At 57.4% G+C, this 18,097-nt stretch overlaps 2 protein-coding genes across 5 annotated transcripts in view; one reads left to right on the top strand and one right to left on the bottom strand.

Moving 5' to 3' along the window:
- Positions 1–12,797, top strand: part of ARSG (arylsulfatase G) — an 83,756-nt gene extending 70,959 nt beyond the window's left edge. For 3 of the 4 annotated variants that reach the window (XM_084864087.1, XM_084864088.1, XM_084864089.1), the window contains 3 exons: positions 102–222; positions 4,279–4,369; positions 9,988–12,797. In XM_084864087.1, coding sequence (XP_084720213.1) covers positions 102–222; positions 4,279–4,369; positions 9,988–10,334 — 559 coding nt within the window. In that variant the 3' untranslated portion in view covers positions 10,335–12,797. The remainder of the gene's footprint in view (positions 1–101; positions 223–4,278; positions 4,370–9,987) is intronic. The other variant, XM_084864090.1, reaches the window with a different exon arrangement.
- WIPI1 (WD repeat domain, phosphoinositide interacting 1) overlaps positions 10,980–18,097 on the bottom strand; it is a 28,553-nt gene continuing 21,435 nt past the window's right edge. The window contains exons 9-13 of the mRNA XM_084864095.1: positions 16,130–16,294; positions 15,270–15,377; positions 14,548–14,666; positions 14,052–14,152; positions 10,980–11,528 (exon numbers count right to left, since the gene is read on the bottom strand). Coding sequence (XP_084720221.1) covers positions 11,481–11,528; positions 14,052–14,152; positions 14,548–14,666; positions 15,270–15,377; positions 16,130–16,294 — 541 coding nt within the window. The 3' untranslated portion in view covers positions 10,980–11,480. The remainder of the gene's footprint in view (positions 11,529–14,051; positions 14,153–14,547; positions 14,667–15,269; positions 15,378–16,129; positions 16,295–18,097) is intronic.

Raw genomic sequence — 18,097 nt, 5'->3', positions numbered from 1 at the left:
CGCCGGTGCTGGGCTCAGGCTGTGCGGGTGGGTCTTGACCACGGCATGGCCGAGAGTCTGGGGCCAGCCGGGGCCAAGGTGTCTGTCTGATCCTCCTGCAGCGTGCTGGACATCTTCCCCACCGTGGTGGCCCTGGCCGGTGCCCGCCTGCCCCCGGGCCGCCACTTCGACGGGCTGGACGCCTCCGATGTGCTCTTCGGCGGGTCGCAGACCGGGCACAGGGTAAGTGACGGAGTCAGGTGCCCCGCCCGGCTCCTCGGGGTGGACGTGTTCCCCGTTGTGCAAACAGAGCCCCCTCGGGGGAGGCAGGCCAGTGGCGGGCACTCCAGATCCAGTTTGAGGAGCCCTGAGGGCAACTCCTCTGAGATGAACCTCTCCCTCCTCGCCCTTCCTCCTCTTTCCTGTCATCAGCCGGAATGCCCGTCGAATTTGAGTATTAACTGTTTGGCCGAGGTGGGCGCACGTTGCATGGCAGGGACTGACCCTGGCTCCCGGAGGCCCAGTGTGAGGCCTGCAGCCCCCACACTAGCTCGGGGCAGTGCGACCCAGGACCCCGTGTTCGTTCGTTCTCTCTCTCTCTCTCTCTCTCTCTCTATTTATTGATTTCAGCGAGGAAGGGAGAGGGAGGGAAAGATAGAAACATCAATGATGAGAGTCACCAATTGGCTGCCTCCTGTATGCCCCCTGTTGGGGGTGGAGCCTGCAACCTGGGCATGTGCCCTTGACCGGAATCGCACCTGGGACCCTTCAGTCCGCAGGCTGGCGCTCTATCCACTGAGCCACACCAGCCAGGGCCTGGTGTCCTCTCCCCAGGTGCTCTGAGGCGCCACCAGGAAATGCTGGGCCTGATGGTCATTTCCCAGTCTTCCTTTTGCCCAAAGGGGAAGAGGAAGTGGGAGGAGGTGGGAGGAGGGAGGGGCCGGAACCCTCTTTGCAAGGCGCTGGGAGCACGGGGCTTCTCAGTTAGAGGCCGCACATCCAAGCGTCCGTTTCTATTTATGTCTTTACCGAGGGCCGTGTGGAGGTGGCTCAGATGCCGCTCCCATGTGCTGTCCTTCCCCGCGCCGGCCCCAGCAAGCCCCACGCTTCTGGGAGCACTCGTTTGTGCCTGGGGTTTGTCAGAGGATGCCCGATGCCCAGCCCGTACTCTCCCCCGCCCCGCACCCCGGGCCCCGGGCCCCGGAGAAGTACTGCTTCTCTCCGGAACACCCCACCCTCTGGAGCAGCTGGCGCTCCCAGGCCACGCCCCGCTCCCTGAGCCACGAGAGGCAGGAAGGTGGGAGTCGCTCTCCGTGACCCTGGGGGCCCATTCAGGACGTCAGGGAGATGCTCCCGCGTGTGCGTCACCATGGCAACTGACGGAATCACCGGAGTCACCAGGAAGCGCCTCAGGGACTGTGGTCTCCTTGATGTGGCCGGGGCCTGTGGAGCCAGCTCTTGGCGCTCACTCCGTGCCCAGAGGGGAGCACGCTCGCCCTCTCCTCACGTCCGCAGGCTCAGGAGGCCCCTCAGGGCTCAGCCCGAGGACCAGAGACAAAGCGCCCACCAGGCTTTCGTGGGAACGTCCGTGTGGCCAGGCAGCTCAGGCGGGCGGAGCTGCTCCCTGACCACACCCCGGGGCCCGGGAACCCCCGCCAGGTGCTGCTTGCCGGCATGAGCCACCCCTGTGGCCACCCCGCCTCTCGGGGCACCAGGTCTCGGCCACATTCATGAGGACCTTCAAGGAGAGCCACATAGGGCGTGATTGGCCCTGGCCCGAATTTGGCCTTGGATTTATTTCTCTGGTCAGCGACTCAGGACACCGCACTGAACCATCTCTAATTGGCTGAAGGGAGGCCACGCGGTAAAACTCTGATTCCGTAGGTATATATTGTGTACGTACATGTACATGCATGTACGTGCATGTCATGTGTGTTTTAAAATAAGCACCCCTTGATTGTGCCCACCGATAGGCACGTCTCGGGCTTACAACAATCCTAATAGGGGTCGGTTTGGAAGAAAACCATCCCGGTTTCAGGAAGCTCAAAGGAACCCCTGGTCATCTCAGTGCCATGTGCACACATAGCTCGGCAGCGGCTCTTCCCTGTCCTACAAACCAAGTGACCCAGAGCCCCTGGCGTTCTGGCACCCGCTCTGGGTCCTCTGCGGAGAGGTGGAAAGGCAGGCTCACGGCGATGGGGTTTCCCACCGAACGGTCTTCTCACGGGCGGCCGGGGCCCTGTGACGAGATGCTCAAACCCAGAGGCACTCTGGCTCTTCTGAGCCTCCTGCTTCCGGTCTTGATGTGTCTGTCCGTGTCTTGGCAGAAGAGGGCAACCCCAAGGAGGGAGACGGAGGAGAGCCAGGCAGGGGAGGGGGCACAGCCTGGCACCAAGCCCCCACTTTGTACTCACCCATCAAGGCGGTGCTCGCGTGCGTAGACACAGAGCAGAACAGAGCGGAGCCCGCAGGTGGGGAAGGCAGCCGCGGAGGGGCAGCGTGCTTCCGGGAGGCGGTCTTGTCTTCGACGACGTTTGGATCCGGGCGCCCTCCGAGGGGAAAATGTCTTCCCTCAGCTGTGATTCATGGGTCGGTTTGCCAACCGCCTTCCCGTGTTGATAGAAACAAGAATACAATCAGTCAGCTCCAAGGGGGCAGGGGAGAGGCACAGACAAGTTCTCTGAAACCCAGCCAGGCTTCTGAGTGAGCCCCGACCCACTCCCCCATCAGCATCCTCTGGGGCTGTGGAGGTTGCCTCTGGTAATGTCGCACAAACATCCCGGCCCACACGGGGGCATTTCTGAGACCGGGACCCAGCGCCTGCCTGCCTGCCTGCCTGCCCGCCACCCCCGCCCCCCCCATGATTGGAACCAGCAGGCCGGCCCCCGTCTCCTGGACGTGGGAGCGCATCACCCATCCGCTGACAGAAGGCTTTCCAGGCCTCCCGCTTCCTGCTGCCCCAGGAGGAAGCCGCACAGCCTCCTGCGGCGAGGGGCTTGGCTTTCCGCGGGCCTGACGCGGCCAGGGTTTTGAGTTACGGCCTCTCTTCCTGTTTGGAAGGAGCCGCTGTCATCACGCTGCCCGGGGAGCCGCCGAGCTGTCACGAGAGCCGGCCTGGGAGAGGCAGGTGTGGGAGGGGCCCCCCGCGGCATCCCCGGGGCGGGAGGTGGGGGCACAGCTGTTTACGGCTCCACAGATGGTTCTGATTCTTTTTTTTTTTTTTTGCCCCATGGAAACTTTGAATCACAGAAGCGCCTTCCCGGTGATGTATATCGGTCATGATTCATACCAGGGCGGCCTCCTGCGTCCAGCCCAAGCCCACCGGCCTTACCACTGGTTTCCTGCCCGGTCCTGCCCTGGGGGTCCCCGACGTAGGTGTCTCCAGGCCGTAGGGCTCCGTTCAGCCGGGACCTGCAGAGGAGGGAGGAGGATCGGCCCGGGGGAGCAGGATTGAGGCCCCGTGCAGAGGGCAGGGGGCACCCATTCCTGGAGGGATCACTGAGAGGGTCTCGCAAGGGGCTTCCCGGGGCCTCCCGGGCTCAGGTGACGGTGAGAAGACGGCCCGGCTGCTGGAGAGATCGGAGGGTCACCTGGGCCAGAGGCCCCGGGCGTCCCGGTGGCATGGGCAGGTTCCCAGGCCCGTGGGCAGCCGGCGGGCGGGGCGGGCGGGGCAGAGCTGTGGGTAATCGGGACTTTTTTAAAACGCCGCGGGACGCGGGACACATTGTTAAAAATCGGGATGTCTGCCGAAACCGGTTTGGCTCAGTGGAAAGAGCGTCGGCCTGTGAACTGAAAGGTCCCAGGTTCGATTCCGGTCGGGAGCATATCCCTTGGTTGCGGGCACATCCCCAGTAGGGGGTGTGCAAGAGGCAGCTGATCAATGTTTCTCTCTCATCGATGTTTCTAACTCTCTATCCCTCTCTGTAAAATAATCAATAATTACGTAGGTATATATTGTGTACATACATATACATGCTTATTTTAAATCGGGATGTCTGGTCACCTTATATTACAGGTATCTCCCATTTCCCCTCCCCTTTTATCCCGCGCCCCCCCTCCCCCCGCCCTCCCAAGTTTTCACACTCTGTTGCCCATGTCTGTGGGCCATGCATATAGGTATAGACTGAGAAAGACAAGTACCACACGATCTCGCTTATTTGTGGAATCCAATGAACAAAATGAATTAACCCACAAAATAAGACCCGAAGCAGGGAGGTGTGGAGCAGACGAACGGACCTCGATGCAGGGTTGGGGGGACAAGAAGAGAGAGCCCGGTTGTCCTTATGCCACCTTCCCCAGGCGCTGTTTCACCCCAACAGTGGGGCGGCGGGAGAGTACGGAGCCCTGCAGACCGTCCGCCTGGAGCGCTACAAGGCCTTCTACGTCACCGGTGAGTTCAGGAGGTGCCCGCCCGCCCGCAGGCCTGGAGGGCGGCCGGGCCCCTGCCCCGTGGGGACTCTCACCCAGGCCTGCAGGAATGAGTGTGGGTGGTCCTCCTTGGGAAGCACTTCCACCCCCTCCCCCCAGCCCTTCCATCCAAAGCCTGGGCCCAGCACCCAGGGGCCCAGCACCCAGGGGCCCAGCACCGGCGCTCTGCACCCACCACCCGCAGCAAGCAGATCTTTCTGCTGTTACACTTCCAGCACGCTCAGAGTGTTCGGACGGTGCACAGTGCTTTTCACCTGAAGACCGTTTCGTTTGTTAACAGAATACCCCCGAGTGCACCTGGAGAGCGAATTGGCTGTATTAAGCGATTCGTGAACTGGGCAGCAGCCCATCTAACAAATAGAAGGCGCTCTGGCGAGGGGGGCCGTGCGGGGTACAGAAGGGAAGGTTGTATAGCAGAAGGGTGTGGCTGGGGCGTTATTAGAAAAAGGAAAGGGTTCCTTTTAGGACAGCGGTCTTTTGGGGGAGGGAAGGAATAGCGGGGTGAGGTGGGGGAGGGGCTATCCTGCAGATCACCTCACCAGGATTGATGGACCTTCGGACGGGTGGGTGTAAGATCCCACTCCCGGGAGAGGCTGCACCCGCCGAGAGCGAGGCGAGAGTCTGGGATTGGTGACGCGGCTTCGCACCAGGGACTCCACCTCGGCCTGTGGTTCTTTCTGTTCTGTTTCCCACGTGACACTGTTGCGCTTTAGATGCCCGTGGGGGTGAACATTAAGGAGAAGCTCAGAGATGCTTGACAGTGTGATTCACTTGACGAGAGACTTTGGGAAAACAGAGTTTGGAGGTCGGTTGAGCAAACGGACGGGAGTCCGGGTGGCCACCTTCAGTGGGTGATCAGAAACGCGATGCCGGATCAGGATGCTTCTCAGCACTTCCCAGGGCTTCTCGCTGCCATTGCATTCAGACCCCAGCCTCCTGGGTCCCCCTCCCTTCCTGTCATCTCTGAGGGCCACGGCCTCAGCCTCCATGTTCAATTCAACTTGAAGGCCTCAAACCGAATCATAAAACTCCCTCTGGCCCCGGCGGCATGCAGGGCTCGGTGGCTTAGTGTCAACCTACAAACCAGGAGGTCACGGTTTGATTCCTGGTCAGAGCACACGCCCGGGGTGCGGGCTCCATCCCTGGTGTGGGGTGTGCAGTAGGCAGCTGAAGAAGAGAGACCTCTCTCTTCCTCTCTGAAATCAACAAAACATAAAACTTTCATCTTCCCAGCAGTGTAGGGTCTGGAGAAATCTGATGTTTGTCGCATTCTCAAACAGACTCAGAGAGAGACCTCAGGCTTTGTTAGAAATAAGTGGTAAAGATTTACTCACGTAAGGGTCTCAGGGTTTGCAAACTGGGGACACAGCTAGGCAAACACCCAGACGTGTTCCAAAGAAGAAAGAAAAGTTAAGGGTTCTTATAGCGAAAAGCACATTCATGAGAAGGCTCAGTCCTGCGTGCTGAGGATTCGTCCAAGACCGCTGTCAGTCAGATGTCCGGGGGAGACGCACAGCCAGGCTTTGAGGCAGGACTGGAAAGTTCAAAACGTCCCAGTGCCCGGGCTCCTTGCAACAAGAACATATCTGTCCTTCACGCCTCCGCCTTCATAATGTTAATTTTAGCAGCTTGGTTCAAGTGGCTCCACTTTATACATTCTCTCTCTTTTCTCGCCCACATGCCAGTCATTTAAGTGCATGCTTTATTTCCCTTGCTGGTTGTTTGTTTTGTTTTTTTCAGAGAGAGGAAGGGAGAGGGGGAGAGAGAGAAACATCAATAAGGGAGAAACATCCCTAGGCTGCCTCCTTCTTGCAGGCCCCCTGCTGGGAATCGAGCCCACATGGGCTCTGACGGGGAATCTAGCTGGTAACCTCCTGGTGCATGGGTCACTGCTCAACCCCTGAACCAGACCAGCCAGGCTCCCATGACTCATTTCAAGCTCTCTGAGCCCAGGGCTCCGTAGCCCTTTCATCTTCGTTATCTTGATGTGCGTGGACAGAGTCTTGCATCTAGAAGGAACATTAACTTTTTTTTTTTTTTTTTTTTTTTTAATGAATGAAAAACAAAACAAAAAACAAAAACCCTAACTGCTGCAGATTCCAATTTGATTAAGTTAATCATGTTGGAACTTTCCAAAGAATTATAGAAAACAGAACAAAACTGATTTTCCCGGAGTGTCGATAAGTGACCCCGGAGAGAGCGTGGCGTGAAAACAAGTTCTATGAGCTCATCGCTGGGAGGATATTAAAAACGCCGCGGCCGCCTTTGATCCTCCAAACCCTGAAACGCAAACCAGTCGATGACTGTGACGCTCTCAGATGGAACGTGTCCAGATTACAGTCCTTACATTACGTTATCTCAGAGGCACGGCGCCCCCAGGCCGAGTTCATTTCCGAAGGGAGTGCCCTGCCAGAAGGCTCTCGGCACCGCAGAGTTGGAGTCACACTGTGACCGGGAAGTCCCAGGGCTGTTAAAAATGACCCCCGTCAGACAGGAATCCTAACTCCTGGGGGACTTATGTGCTGAGGAGTCACCAAATCCCAGCAGGGTCAGGGCGGTACCCACTTGCAACATCACCCAATGGCTGTTGAGGGACTGGACCCACTTCCAACCTCACCCAATGGTAGTTTAGGAGGGGGACCCACTTCCAACCTCACCCAATGGTAGTTGAGGGGCGTGACCAACTTTCAACCTCACCCAATGGCTGTTGAGGGGTTGGACCCACAAACCAGTCTTTGGGCTGATGCTCTTACCACTGAACATAATTGGCCAGAGCTATTAATTACATTTTTAAAAATAAAATTTTTTATTTTGGAATAATTCTAGATTTCTCCCCACAATTGCATAGTGAATACAGGGTTCCTGTGCACAGGTCTGCATAGCTAGTCTCTCATGTTGTTCACAGCTCCCATAACTACGGCACCTACACAGCTAACAAGTGAATGCTGGTGCCCTGCTTGAACCGGACTATAGACTTGTGTTTCCCTAGTCTTTTACTAATAGCCTTTTTCTGTTGGAGGATCTACCCATAACCCCACACTGCGTTTAGCCCTGTCTCTGCAGTGTCTCTCAGTCGTCCTTGTTTTTAATGACCTTGAAGAGCTTGGAGGGTGCTGTGTGGAGAGGGGCTACAGCATTTGGACAGGTTCAAGACTGGGACTCATGAGAGGGCCCAGTCCTCTCTTGGCCATGTGCATGTCCCAGCTTGGAAGGCAGAGCCTCCCAGCACAATTATATCCAACAGCTAGAGTTATAAGCTTGAACCTACGGTCTGAACACGTGACCCCACGTTCCTGAGTGATATAGGCTGCAAGTAAACAGAGTTTGATCAGGTGCATGTAATGGAGTAGGATTCAAACCCTCGAGAATGCTGTAAACATCTTGACCAAGTCCTTACTTTGCCTCGTGGCATCTGCTACAAACTAAAGACTCTGCTTGTGGGCTTGGGTGCTGTCTCTCAGGAAGCAGCATCCCACCGAGACCCAGCTTTCATTCTCTTGTCTGTCTTTTCCAAGCTTTTCAGCCGCCCCTTCTCAGGGCCACCCTGGGCTGTGTCTGGCTGCACAGTGCTGGTCCAGTGTTTTGAAGGGTGCCTTTTGGATTCTCTGATATTTTCCTCATAATCGACTGGGGTTTAGGGAAGAGCACCACATGTGTGGAGCATGCTCATTGCACAGAGTCAGGGCACGTGATACCAACACAATTGATCCCTGTTGATGTTGGCCTTGGTGGCCAGGATCCTGGGGTGTCTGCTGGGATCTTCACTGTACACCTGCTACGGTTTCCATCCCACAGTCTGAGCATTGGGAGAGAGACACATAGTGCCTTCTGGTAATGGGAGCAAGGCGGAGGGGGTGGGAAGTGCTTTGGGATAACACAATTGCCCCGGGTTCTTGAGGGTAGATTGGGCATGAGCAGTGAGGAGGAGGTGGGACCAGTCCAAGGGGCTGGGCCTAAAAGTGGGGGTTGTTCAGAGAGATCTGTGTTTCTGTAATTAATTTGTGTCCTGCCTTGTGGACCTACTTCCACCCTCACCCAATGGTTGTTTAGGGGTGGGACTCACTTTGAACCTCACCCAATGGTTGTTGAGTGGCAGGTCCCACTGCCCACCTTACCCAATGGTAGTTGAGGGGCAGGACCCACTTCCAACCTCAACCAATTGGGTTCGAGGGTGGGACCCACTTCCACCCTCATCCTATGGTTATTGATAGTCAGGACCCACATCCAACCACAACCAATGATTGTTGAGGGTGGGACCAACTTCCAACCTCACCCAATGGTTGTGGAGAGGTGTGACCCATTTTGAACCTCACCCAATGTTTATTGAGGGGCGGTCTCACTTCTAAGCCTGCAATCAATGTAGGTGTCCTTGAACCTGGAACCCTTCAGTTCTTGGGCTGATGCTCTACCCACTAAGCCAAACTGGCTCCAGCAGAAGTCTTTCATTCTCATAAGAGGAGCCTACCCCAGTGAAGACTTGATTGATGGCCAAACACCACATGACCACTCTTTATTGTTGTTTCAACCCCAAACTCCAGGCAAAGGCAGTGACTCTTTGTCAGCTGAACAACCTGAATCTGAGTCACAGGAGGAGAGCCATTGAGGTCGGTTCCATAAAGACCACACCACCGACTCATTGTGTCCCTCGGAGATTTCAGAGGTCAGCCCTCACCACACGAGGCTAGAACGAAAGCATGTGCTGTAGCCTGGCCCTGGCCCCTGGGGTCTGCCTTCACTGACTGGCGCTTCAGTGTTACATTCCCACTTTGGTAATACAGGGGGTGAGAAGAGGCCATCGGCTGGGCCCTCCTAACCACACAGCTGGGTTTCCCATAAGCATGTGTGCAGAGCCGTTGGAAAAAGCTCTCTCACACGTCAGTGCCAGAAGCAGCTCTGCTTCCCCAGGGCAGCTGGATTCCCAGTTTCTGACTTAGTCGTGCTTGGCCGCTGAGGGGCTCCGAGTCGAAGGAGGTCTTCAGGAACGAACTCCCGTGTCTCCGAGGGCCATGCTTGGCCTTCATTCCTTTTGTTCATTCCATTATATCATATGCACTTTTGTCAGATATCTTAGCTACTTATTCGCATGGAAAAAGCAAAGAAAGTAAGTCATCTGAATCATTAACGACCAAGGATGCTGCCATCACCCAAGCACCTGTCCCTCCTCTTCGGGACTGCCTTCTCAGCCAGCCTAATGCATACAGCAATCTCAACTTCTGCCCGGAGTGGCATGAGTCACCGCGTCTGCCTGCCCGATGCTTATAATTGAATATATTTGCTATCCAAGAAATCCATTTAAAAACAGATTTTACTCCCAGAGGGCAGAGATGAAAGACATTTGTACGCATGTCCTACTGGCTCTGAAGGCAAGTCCAAGGAGAAGTTCCAGATCATTCCAGAGAGCAGGAGCTTTGTGGGACGAGCACGCAGATGCTCACGGTCATTTCTTGGACAGGGAGGGCAGTCATCTGAAAAGTCACGTGCTGGTGTGTTTGAGCTCATTGACAGTCAGCCCCGGGTCTCCCCTCTTGCCACATGGGCAGAATCGGGATTGACGGGGCCCTATTGTCACCCTCTCTGTAGGTGGAGCCAGAGCCTGCGATGGCAGCGTGGGGCCTGCCCGGTACCACGAGCCCCCCCTTATTTTCAACCTAGAAGAGGATGTTGCGGAAGCCGTGCCTCTGGACCCAGGCAGTGCCGAGTACCAGAGCGTGCTGCCCCGAGTCAGCGAGGTTCTCGCCGGCGTCCTGCACGACATCGCTGGGGACGTCGTCTCCAGAGCAGACTACACGCAGGACCCCGCGGCCGCTCCCTGCTGTGACCCCCACCAGCCTGCCTGCCGCTGCCATTCCGACTCCCAGACGGCGCTCCCACGAGCAGGAGCGTCAGGAAATGAGACGGCAAGTGCACACCCACCCTCTTTCTACTGATGTACGCATTACCAGTCTCTGGATTTGGGCGGGAAGCCACCGCCTTGCACCCCCCACTGTCCTGTCCGCATGCCGGCTTGGGAGATCAGCTGCCAAGAGCTGTAACGGGGACCCCACGGGCTCAGAGGCAGCCCAGGGTCAAGGCCCGGCGTTTGAACTTGGGCCTGACTTCCCCTACCTTGCAAGCTGATGTTGAGGATTCGGTCAGGCAGTCCATAGAAGTGCCGGGCATATATTTCCTGGCACGTGAGGCAGGCACTTAATCCGTTTTAGTCTTTTTTTTTTTTTTTTTTTTAATGCATTCCGTTTCACTGGTCACTTTCGTAGAGATTTGTGCCAGCTGGTATCTAGGCAACGCTTCTCCATCTTTAACTCGCGTACGAATCTCACCGGGAGCTTGTGAGAGTACCGATTCTGACCCGGGAGGTCTGGGTTGGGGCCTGAGCACCTCCGTCGCGAGGCCACCCCTGGGGATGCTTGGGTGGCGTGGGTGCAGACTAGACAAAGTCAGAGGCTCCAGGTCTCCAAGCAGAAGAGCCCGACCCGCCACCCCTGACCCCTTTTAAAGGTCAAATGGCTAGATTGTAAAGACTTGAGGAGTTCTTCCTGCTCCCTAAAGCCACGAAGAAATAAACGTTCAGAGCCTTAAAAACGCATTGCCATGATTTTATTGTTAGTGTCCTAAATGGGACTCAAAGGTAGTACGTGATTTATTCCAATCACTGCCAAAAAAAAAAAAAAACTTCGCCTGGTTAAAATAGTCTCTATGTATGTAATATACAGAAGTACAATTCCAAGACGTTTTCCTATAGGTACATTTTTACACAGCATACACTGAAAAGGGATGCCCCTTTTAATACAAAATTCCGGCTACAGACCAATATGGTTAGTTAGCGTTGACATCAGGGCTGCGATAGAGTTTCAATAGCAGGTTGCATATACCATGCCTCCCGAACCCACGGGCAGCCGCTGGGGCCGAGGGGGGCTTGGTGGGCAGTGAGCCACGTCCTGTGGCTTAAGCAGGCGGCACCTGGGATGCCTGCCCCCCACTCCGCGCCCACAACCGCACACCATTCTTCCACCTTCCTCGTTTCCTCCAGAACCACCTGACAGGGGGGTGTCCTGATTTCTGAGGCGCGCGTCTCATCATGACTGCTTCGCTTTGCCCTTCTGACTTCCGCGGCACAAGATTATCTACCGGAATCAAAACAGAACGGCCTTACTCTCCCCGGGAAGAGGCGGTGGAGCAGGCTGCGTCGGCGGCAGGTCTGTGCCTGCGGGGTGGGCGGGGGAGGCTGGCACACGGGCGCGGGCGAGGGTGGCACCATTTCAGAATGAACTGACTGCAGGGAAAATACTTGCAAGCGTATTGATGTGTGTCTGCGGGTTTTTTTTTTTTTTTTAAAGGCTCATCTTGTAAACACGGGCTGCTACATCACTGTTGAAAACGTCAGTAAACGCTGGGTCCCGGCCCCTCCCTCGTGCCCACCAGAGTAAGCCTCGTGTGGTGAAGCAGGCAGACCGTAAGGCTGGCTGGTTACCGAAACCAAGGTCGGCCGCCCTCCTGAGACAGGGCTGCATCTTTCTAAGGAACCAGAGGCGATCTGCTCTCTCCTCTTTCATTTTTCCCCGGAGCAAAGCAAACGCTTTGGGAGGGAGATGGGAGGGAGCGTGCCCAGGCACCTGTCGGTCTGTTTTTTAGAAAGGCGGCTTGTGATGACCTCATGGCACCCGGGCAAGCCCACGCTCCTGCCGACAAAGGGATTTTCCCCGAGCGGGGACCAGGGTTCTCTCACTGTCCTGGGGGTTTCTAAGGACCGTGGGTCGAGGTGTGGATTCTGGACAGATACGTCTATCAGAGGCATAGAATAGAGGCAGGGAGAGGGAGGCGTCTGCGCTCTCCAGCTGCACGGGATTGTGGGAAAGGCATGACTGGGCTGGGCCTACTAGATGCTCGTGTCTCTGGGCCTTGTGCGGGGAGATGGGGAACTGCCTGCTCCTAGGTCAGTGTCTCTAAGAACAGGACCCTCTCCTCCCCATCCCCGAGGCTTGCTGGCGTCTGACGGCTGATCTGATCCTCCCTCGGGGGGCCTGACATCATTTTTAAACCATTTTTCTCTCCTGAGGCAGTGCCCGGGGACAGGCCTCTGGGCTGGCTCTTAAGCATCTCCGTTGTTTTTGTTTTCACTCCAAACAAATGCTGGACCCGTGAACCTATTGTTTCACACAGGTGTTTGGCCTGCGTGCCGCACCTGAAGTACCCGGTTCTGTAAATATAAGGGGTGGCAAGGTCTACCCTGGTAATAGTTAAGACTCGAACAACCTTTGTAGCAGTCACAGACCGTGACCTCCCTGTCACCTTTATGCCCGACTGCGTCTGACTTGCTCTGGTTCCCGGAAGATGCAACTTCGCGTAAATAGCCACCAACTTTTGGGTGATGGGAAAAAAACAAACAAACAAAACCACACCACCTTTACGGGTGGGTGGGGCATGAGAACCCAAAGGCAAGGCACCTGGCACACGGAGGCAGCCAGCCGGCAGAGGCTTTTGAATTGGTAAAAATTAGTATTTCTAGGATCCATCGCTCTCCACCCCTAGACTATAAGCCTTCCTGGTTGGCACTGTGTCTGGGGGCCTGCAGACTGAGAGCCGGCGTGTAAGTCTCACCCTGCAGTGCCCGCCTCTGGGACCTCACACAGCCCTCCAGCCATGCACTGGGGGCCCAGCCCCCCCTCCCTTTTCTTAGTGACTGTGCTTACGAGGCTGCCCTATGGATCTATGCAAGCAGAAGCCAGACCCGCAGGCCATCCTTTTGCCCACGGAATCTCCGCGGACAGCAAGTGCTGGTCAGGGGGAAGCATTGCACACCAGGACTAAGGGGCCCTGAAGCAGTGCCCAGTGGCTGGGGCTCTGCCTCCGACTCACTCAGCGGACCCCCCACCCCCAAGTCTCGGCCCAAGCACCGCTCCTGTCTCTAACCGACTTCAGGCCCGCTCTCTGGGCTGTCCTCGGACGGAAGCTCACGAAAGGCATCTATATGTTGCCTTAAATGGAAGCTGGAAGAGTCAGAAGCGAAGGCGGCCGTGGGCACCCAGGCAGAGGACCTGCTGTGTGCTCCGGGACGCTGGGAGAAGCCAAGCCCAGCGCCAGGCTGGCCCGTGGCCTTTGCTGCCAGGACCGAGGGAGCAGGATGCTGGGACCCCAGGGGAGCTGCGGGGGGGGGGGGGGGGGGGAGCTGCCCGTCAGTGAACAAGGCCTGTAGCTGCTGCCGCTGATCCTGGGTCTGCCCTGCGGCTGGAGGGGAGGGTCCGCTCACCCGCCCGCAGAGCACAGCGGCCCAGCCCTGTTAGATCGCCCCCTGTAGTCCGGAGACCGCAGCGTCCTGCGAAAGCGACCCCGGAGCCTCAGGAAACTCAGAGTGCACCCCGCAGCCAAGACAGCGCTAAGGAGCCAAGCCAGGGACTCGGGCCGGGAGGTAGCGAGCGAGGCCACCGGGCTCCCTGCGTTAGTGTCCGTGTGGAGCGCCCCCTGCGGGCTGGCCTGCGGAGTGGGCGGCGCCCAGCACGACCAGCACTCACTAGGCCTCTGGGCATGAGGGAGGGGGGTTAGCTCTACACTAGCCGAGGGGGGGGAAGTGCCTGCGCCTCCTGCCCAGGCGAAGGCTGCCCTCGAAGCGCACAGACTGAGCGGCTCTCTTAAGGGTTCCTAATGCTCACAGGGGGGAACTCATTCTCATCATCAAGACACACTGGTCCCGTGGCAAACTCGTGTTCGGGAATAACCTCTCCGCGGAGCGCCCCGCCGTCCTCAGAGTAACCTGGAAACCAAGAAGGGGACGTGAGAGGCGCCACGGGGCCTCCTCCTGCGCCGTGACCAGGGCAGGACCTCAGAAAACGGGGTGGGGGACGGGGGGAGGCCCCGGGGAACCAGGGGAGTTCAACTCCCACCGCGGATGGTCTCTGATCCCGAGAGGCTGGCGGGCGGGCCGGTCTCACCACCCCCCACCCGGGCGCCTGGACCTTCCCACTGGATTGCCAGTCCTCAGAGGCCGAGGGTTACCCTGTTAGGGAAAGGGGCTGTGCCGGGCCTGTCGGGCTCGGGAGCTGCCTGCAGAGGCTGCTCCCACGGCCTCTGTGTGGTGGGGTGGGCGTGCCCTCCGCAGGTAACCTGAAGGGGAGGGGAGGGCCCCGCCAGCAGGTCCCCACGCCTCACCTGGCACCGTGGAGGCGGATGACGCGCTTGGTATGGCCACTGTGGCTGCATAGGACTGAGGTAATGAAGGTCTGAGGTCATTTTCTTTATTCTCTTCCGTGGTTCCTGAGCCAAGCAGCCTAACGGCAGCAATTAAGGGGGAGAAGAGCGATCGTCACACATCCAGGAGCCCTCGCGAGGAGAAGCTCCAGGAAGCGCACGCCCAGCCAGGAGCCCCAGCCCCTCGGCCCTGCTGCTGGGACCTCGATGGCCAGGGTCAGCCATGCGACTCACAGTGACCCCTTTTCACGGTTAATAAGGGAGGACTGGCGCTTGGTTTGCCCGGGTCACTCAGGCCAGGACTCAAAGACGAGCTCGCAAGGAGTGCTCCAGGGGGAGGGGTATGGGCAGCTCAGCGTCCTGTCCTGTCCTGTCCACTTCGGGAACGGGCCCTCCTGTACTGGGTCGTGGAAGTCACGAGAACTTTCCCGTTCCACTCGGGAAATATTTTTGAGCGCCCATCATGCACGAGGAGGGAGACGGTTGTGTTCTCATTTACTTTCCCAGAAGCTCACAGCATGGTGAGCCTGACACTGAGCCCTACTCGGAGCAGGTGCCCCCTGGCGGTTTGCGCCGGGACTGCCGGTGAAGGAGGGAGGAAAAAGAACGCGGGAGATCAAGCTCGCCCTTGTTCCTGGCCCAGGGGTGACGCTACGCGGCCGGTTGAGAGCTAGCAACCCCACCTGTGAGTCTTGATCAGGACACACTCTCCTCCGTCCTGAGGGTCCAGGTTGTAGATGTAAAGGTGTCCGTCAGAGGATGCGACCAACAGCCTCGGCAGTTTCTGGATCCTAAAGAGCCAAAAGAAAACGTGTGTCGTGGTTACAACAATGGCGGGTCACGGGCCGGCCTCCGACAGCCAGGCCTCAACCAGGCCTCGCTCCCCCTGACCGCCGCCGCCTTCTGCCAGCAACGAACCCTTAGCCCACTGGGCCCGGGTTCTGGGTGCCTGGCTGTTTCTTTGCATTCTGACCTAGTGATCTACCTTGAGAGTTAACTCTTGTTTTTGAATCTACAATAACTGTGTGGGAGAGACAAAATGAAGTATGTCCACACCACCGCTCCAGGAAGAGCTGTTACCAAAAACAAAAACAAAAACATGAGCTCACCTGGACGGGACGGCGCCTCTACCTTTAACAGTGACGGGAAGGAGATGAGTGGGAAGCGGGCTGGCATGTGGCTGGCTAGCGTTACGAAATTTTTTTAAATGTTTAACTCCTTTGAGCTTCTTGGGTAAAACATGTCAACCCCGTAGGTGTCTGGGCCTTTGCACATAATTACGTGAACACAGAAGCTGCTCTCGGGGACAGTGTCGCCATGAATCCCCTCGCCAGCTCCCACTGCCGCCCGCGAACACGTGTCATGACCGGGCAGCTGATGCGCGGCGGGAGGGTTTGATTTCGCTCGCCCTTCCTCTTGGCCTTCTTCTTTCTTTGTGTTATTTTATTATTTTTTTTTTCCTGTGCGTGCGTTTGGGGCGTTGGTGCTTTGGGGACGTGAATGTGTGGAGGGGTTGGGCGTGGGCGTTGCCCTACGTACGTACGTGGAGAGGGTGCAGAGGTTCTTCTGCCCGGAGAAATTCAGGCGCCCGGTGGCGAAGGCCCTGTCCTGGTTCATCATGTCTGACACCTGGGCGGGGAGGTAGTTGGAAGCTGCCATGAACATCTTCCCCATGTAGCCGCTCCAGGTCGAAGGCTCCTCGGGTCGGCTGGGGGAGCAACGCACAGGCAGAGGCGCCGTGAGCCCGAGCTGCGGGCACCGGCGCCCATGCGGTGACCCCCACCCCCGCACGCGGGGGCCGCCCTCACGGCGCGCGGGAGGAGGGAGCCACCTCAGTGTGATGTCCTGCCCACCCGGCGCAGCCGGGGACACCGTGTCCTGGCCGTGCCGACAGGGCAAGTGGCCGCTGTCCCTCAGAAGGGCCGTTACAAAGCTCTTAAGAGGTTCCCAGTGTTACACGTTCCTGCATTAAAAGCGTGGTGTCTGTTGGTCGGATTTCTAGGCTCCTGAAAGGGGGTGAGGGGAGGGAGCGAGATGGGATCGCTAACTGGACTCTGTAAACAGGCTCAAGCCTGCCCTCAGACTCAGTGTGTGGCCGGGGGGCCAGGTGAGTGGGAAGCAAACCCCCCAGGGCAAGACGCTTGGGCAGTATTTGATCAGAGCCCGGAGCACCCAGTACCAGGATTCCGTGTGGTGCAGATCCTTCGGAGGGACCTGGTGCGCCCCCGCAGTGGCCAGAGCTGTGACCGCTCTGTTGCTGAGACACGTGAGCGTGGACGGCTCTCGGGCACCTGCCTCGCCCCGGCTCTGCACAGTGAGCAGTGGGGACCAGGGTGGCCACGCCTGCTCTGAGGTGCTGGTCTGGGGTGCTGGTGGGAAACACACACACACAGCTCTGGGGTCTTTCTCACTCTGTTCCCCGCTGGCTGGCGGTTTCTGGACAGACCTCTGAGCCCCCTGTTCTCATCTAAAAGCTGGCCCTCCCGGGCGTACTGCTGTCGTCCCTGGAGCCCTGTGCTCAGGGCTGGGATTTACCTAAGGTGACCAGACGTCCAGCTTTTGGCGGGACAGTTCCGATTTTTAACAATTTGTCCCGAGTCCCTCGGCATTGTTTTTTTGTTTGTTTGTTTGTTTGTTTTTTTAAATATATTTTATTGATTTTATACAGAGAGGAAGGGAGAGAGATAGGTAGAAACATCGATGAGAGAGAGTCATCGATCAGCTGCCTCTTGCACACCCCCTACTGGGGATATGCCCGCAACCAATGTACATGCCCTTGACTGGAATCAAACCCGGGACCTTTCAGTCCCCAAGCCGACGCTCTATCCACTGAGCCAAACCAGTTTCGGCTCCCTCGGCGTTTTAAACAAGTCCCAATTTTTGGAAAGATTCTTTTAAATCTTTTGGACTTTTCTAAAACACCGTGGGACGCGGGACAAATTTTTAAAATTGCAACTGTCCTGCCCAAAGCAGGACGTCTGGTCACCTTAGATTTACCAAGAGCTCTAGTGTCCGGTCCTGCCTTCACGGAGGAGACACAGCCCAGGAAAACGATAAGAAAACACCAGCAGTTACTGAGAGGGGCACCTGAAGCACCCCCCGCTGCCTGGCAGGGATGCGGTGGGACCCAGGGAGGACGGTGTGAGGGGCTCTACAAATGGAAGTGCATCTCTTGGTGCAATCTGTGACTTTTCTGTGCGGTCGGTCCCCTCTAGTCTCTCGGGCCAGTCCATCCTCTGTCTTCTCAACGGACACGCTCCTGGGGACATGGCGCTCCCTCCTCAGGCACCTTCATTCCCAGAGGCCACCTTCCCAGAGCCTCCTCGGTCACACCAGCCCCGGAGACGCCCTCTAACAAAACAGCAGGGCTGTGTGCGGGCGCTGTGCTGGGCCCCATGCCTACGTCCCCTGCGTAGCTGTCCCCAGCGAGGTGACCGTGGTTATCCCCGAGGTGCAAATGCAGGAAGTGGGAACCGAGAGGAGGAGGGACTCTATCTCCTCTCCCTCCTCT

Source organism: Pipistrellus hanaki, assembly GCF_964339955.1.
Source record: "Pipistrellus hanaki genome assembly, chromosome: 16".
NCBI lineage: Eukaryota > Metazoa > Chordata > Mammalia > Chiroptera > Vespertilionidae > Pipistrellus > Pipistrellus hanaki.
The sequence above is the reverse complement of the archived record's forward strand: the minus strand, read 5'-3'. Positions and strand labels throughout refer to the sequence as shown.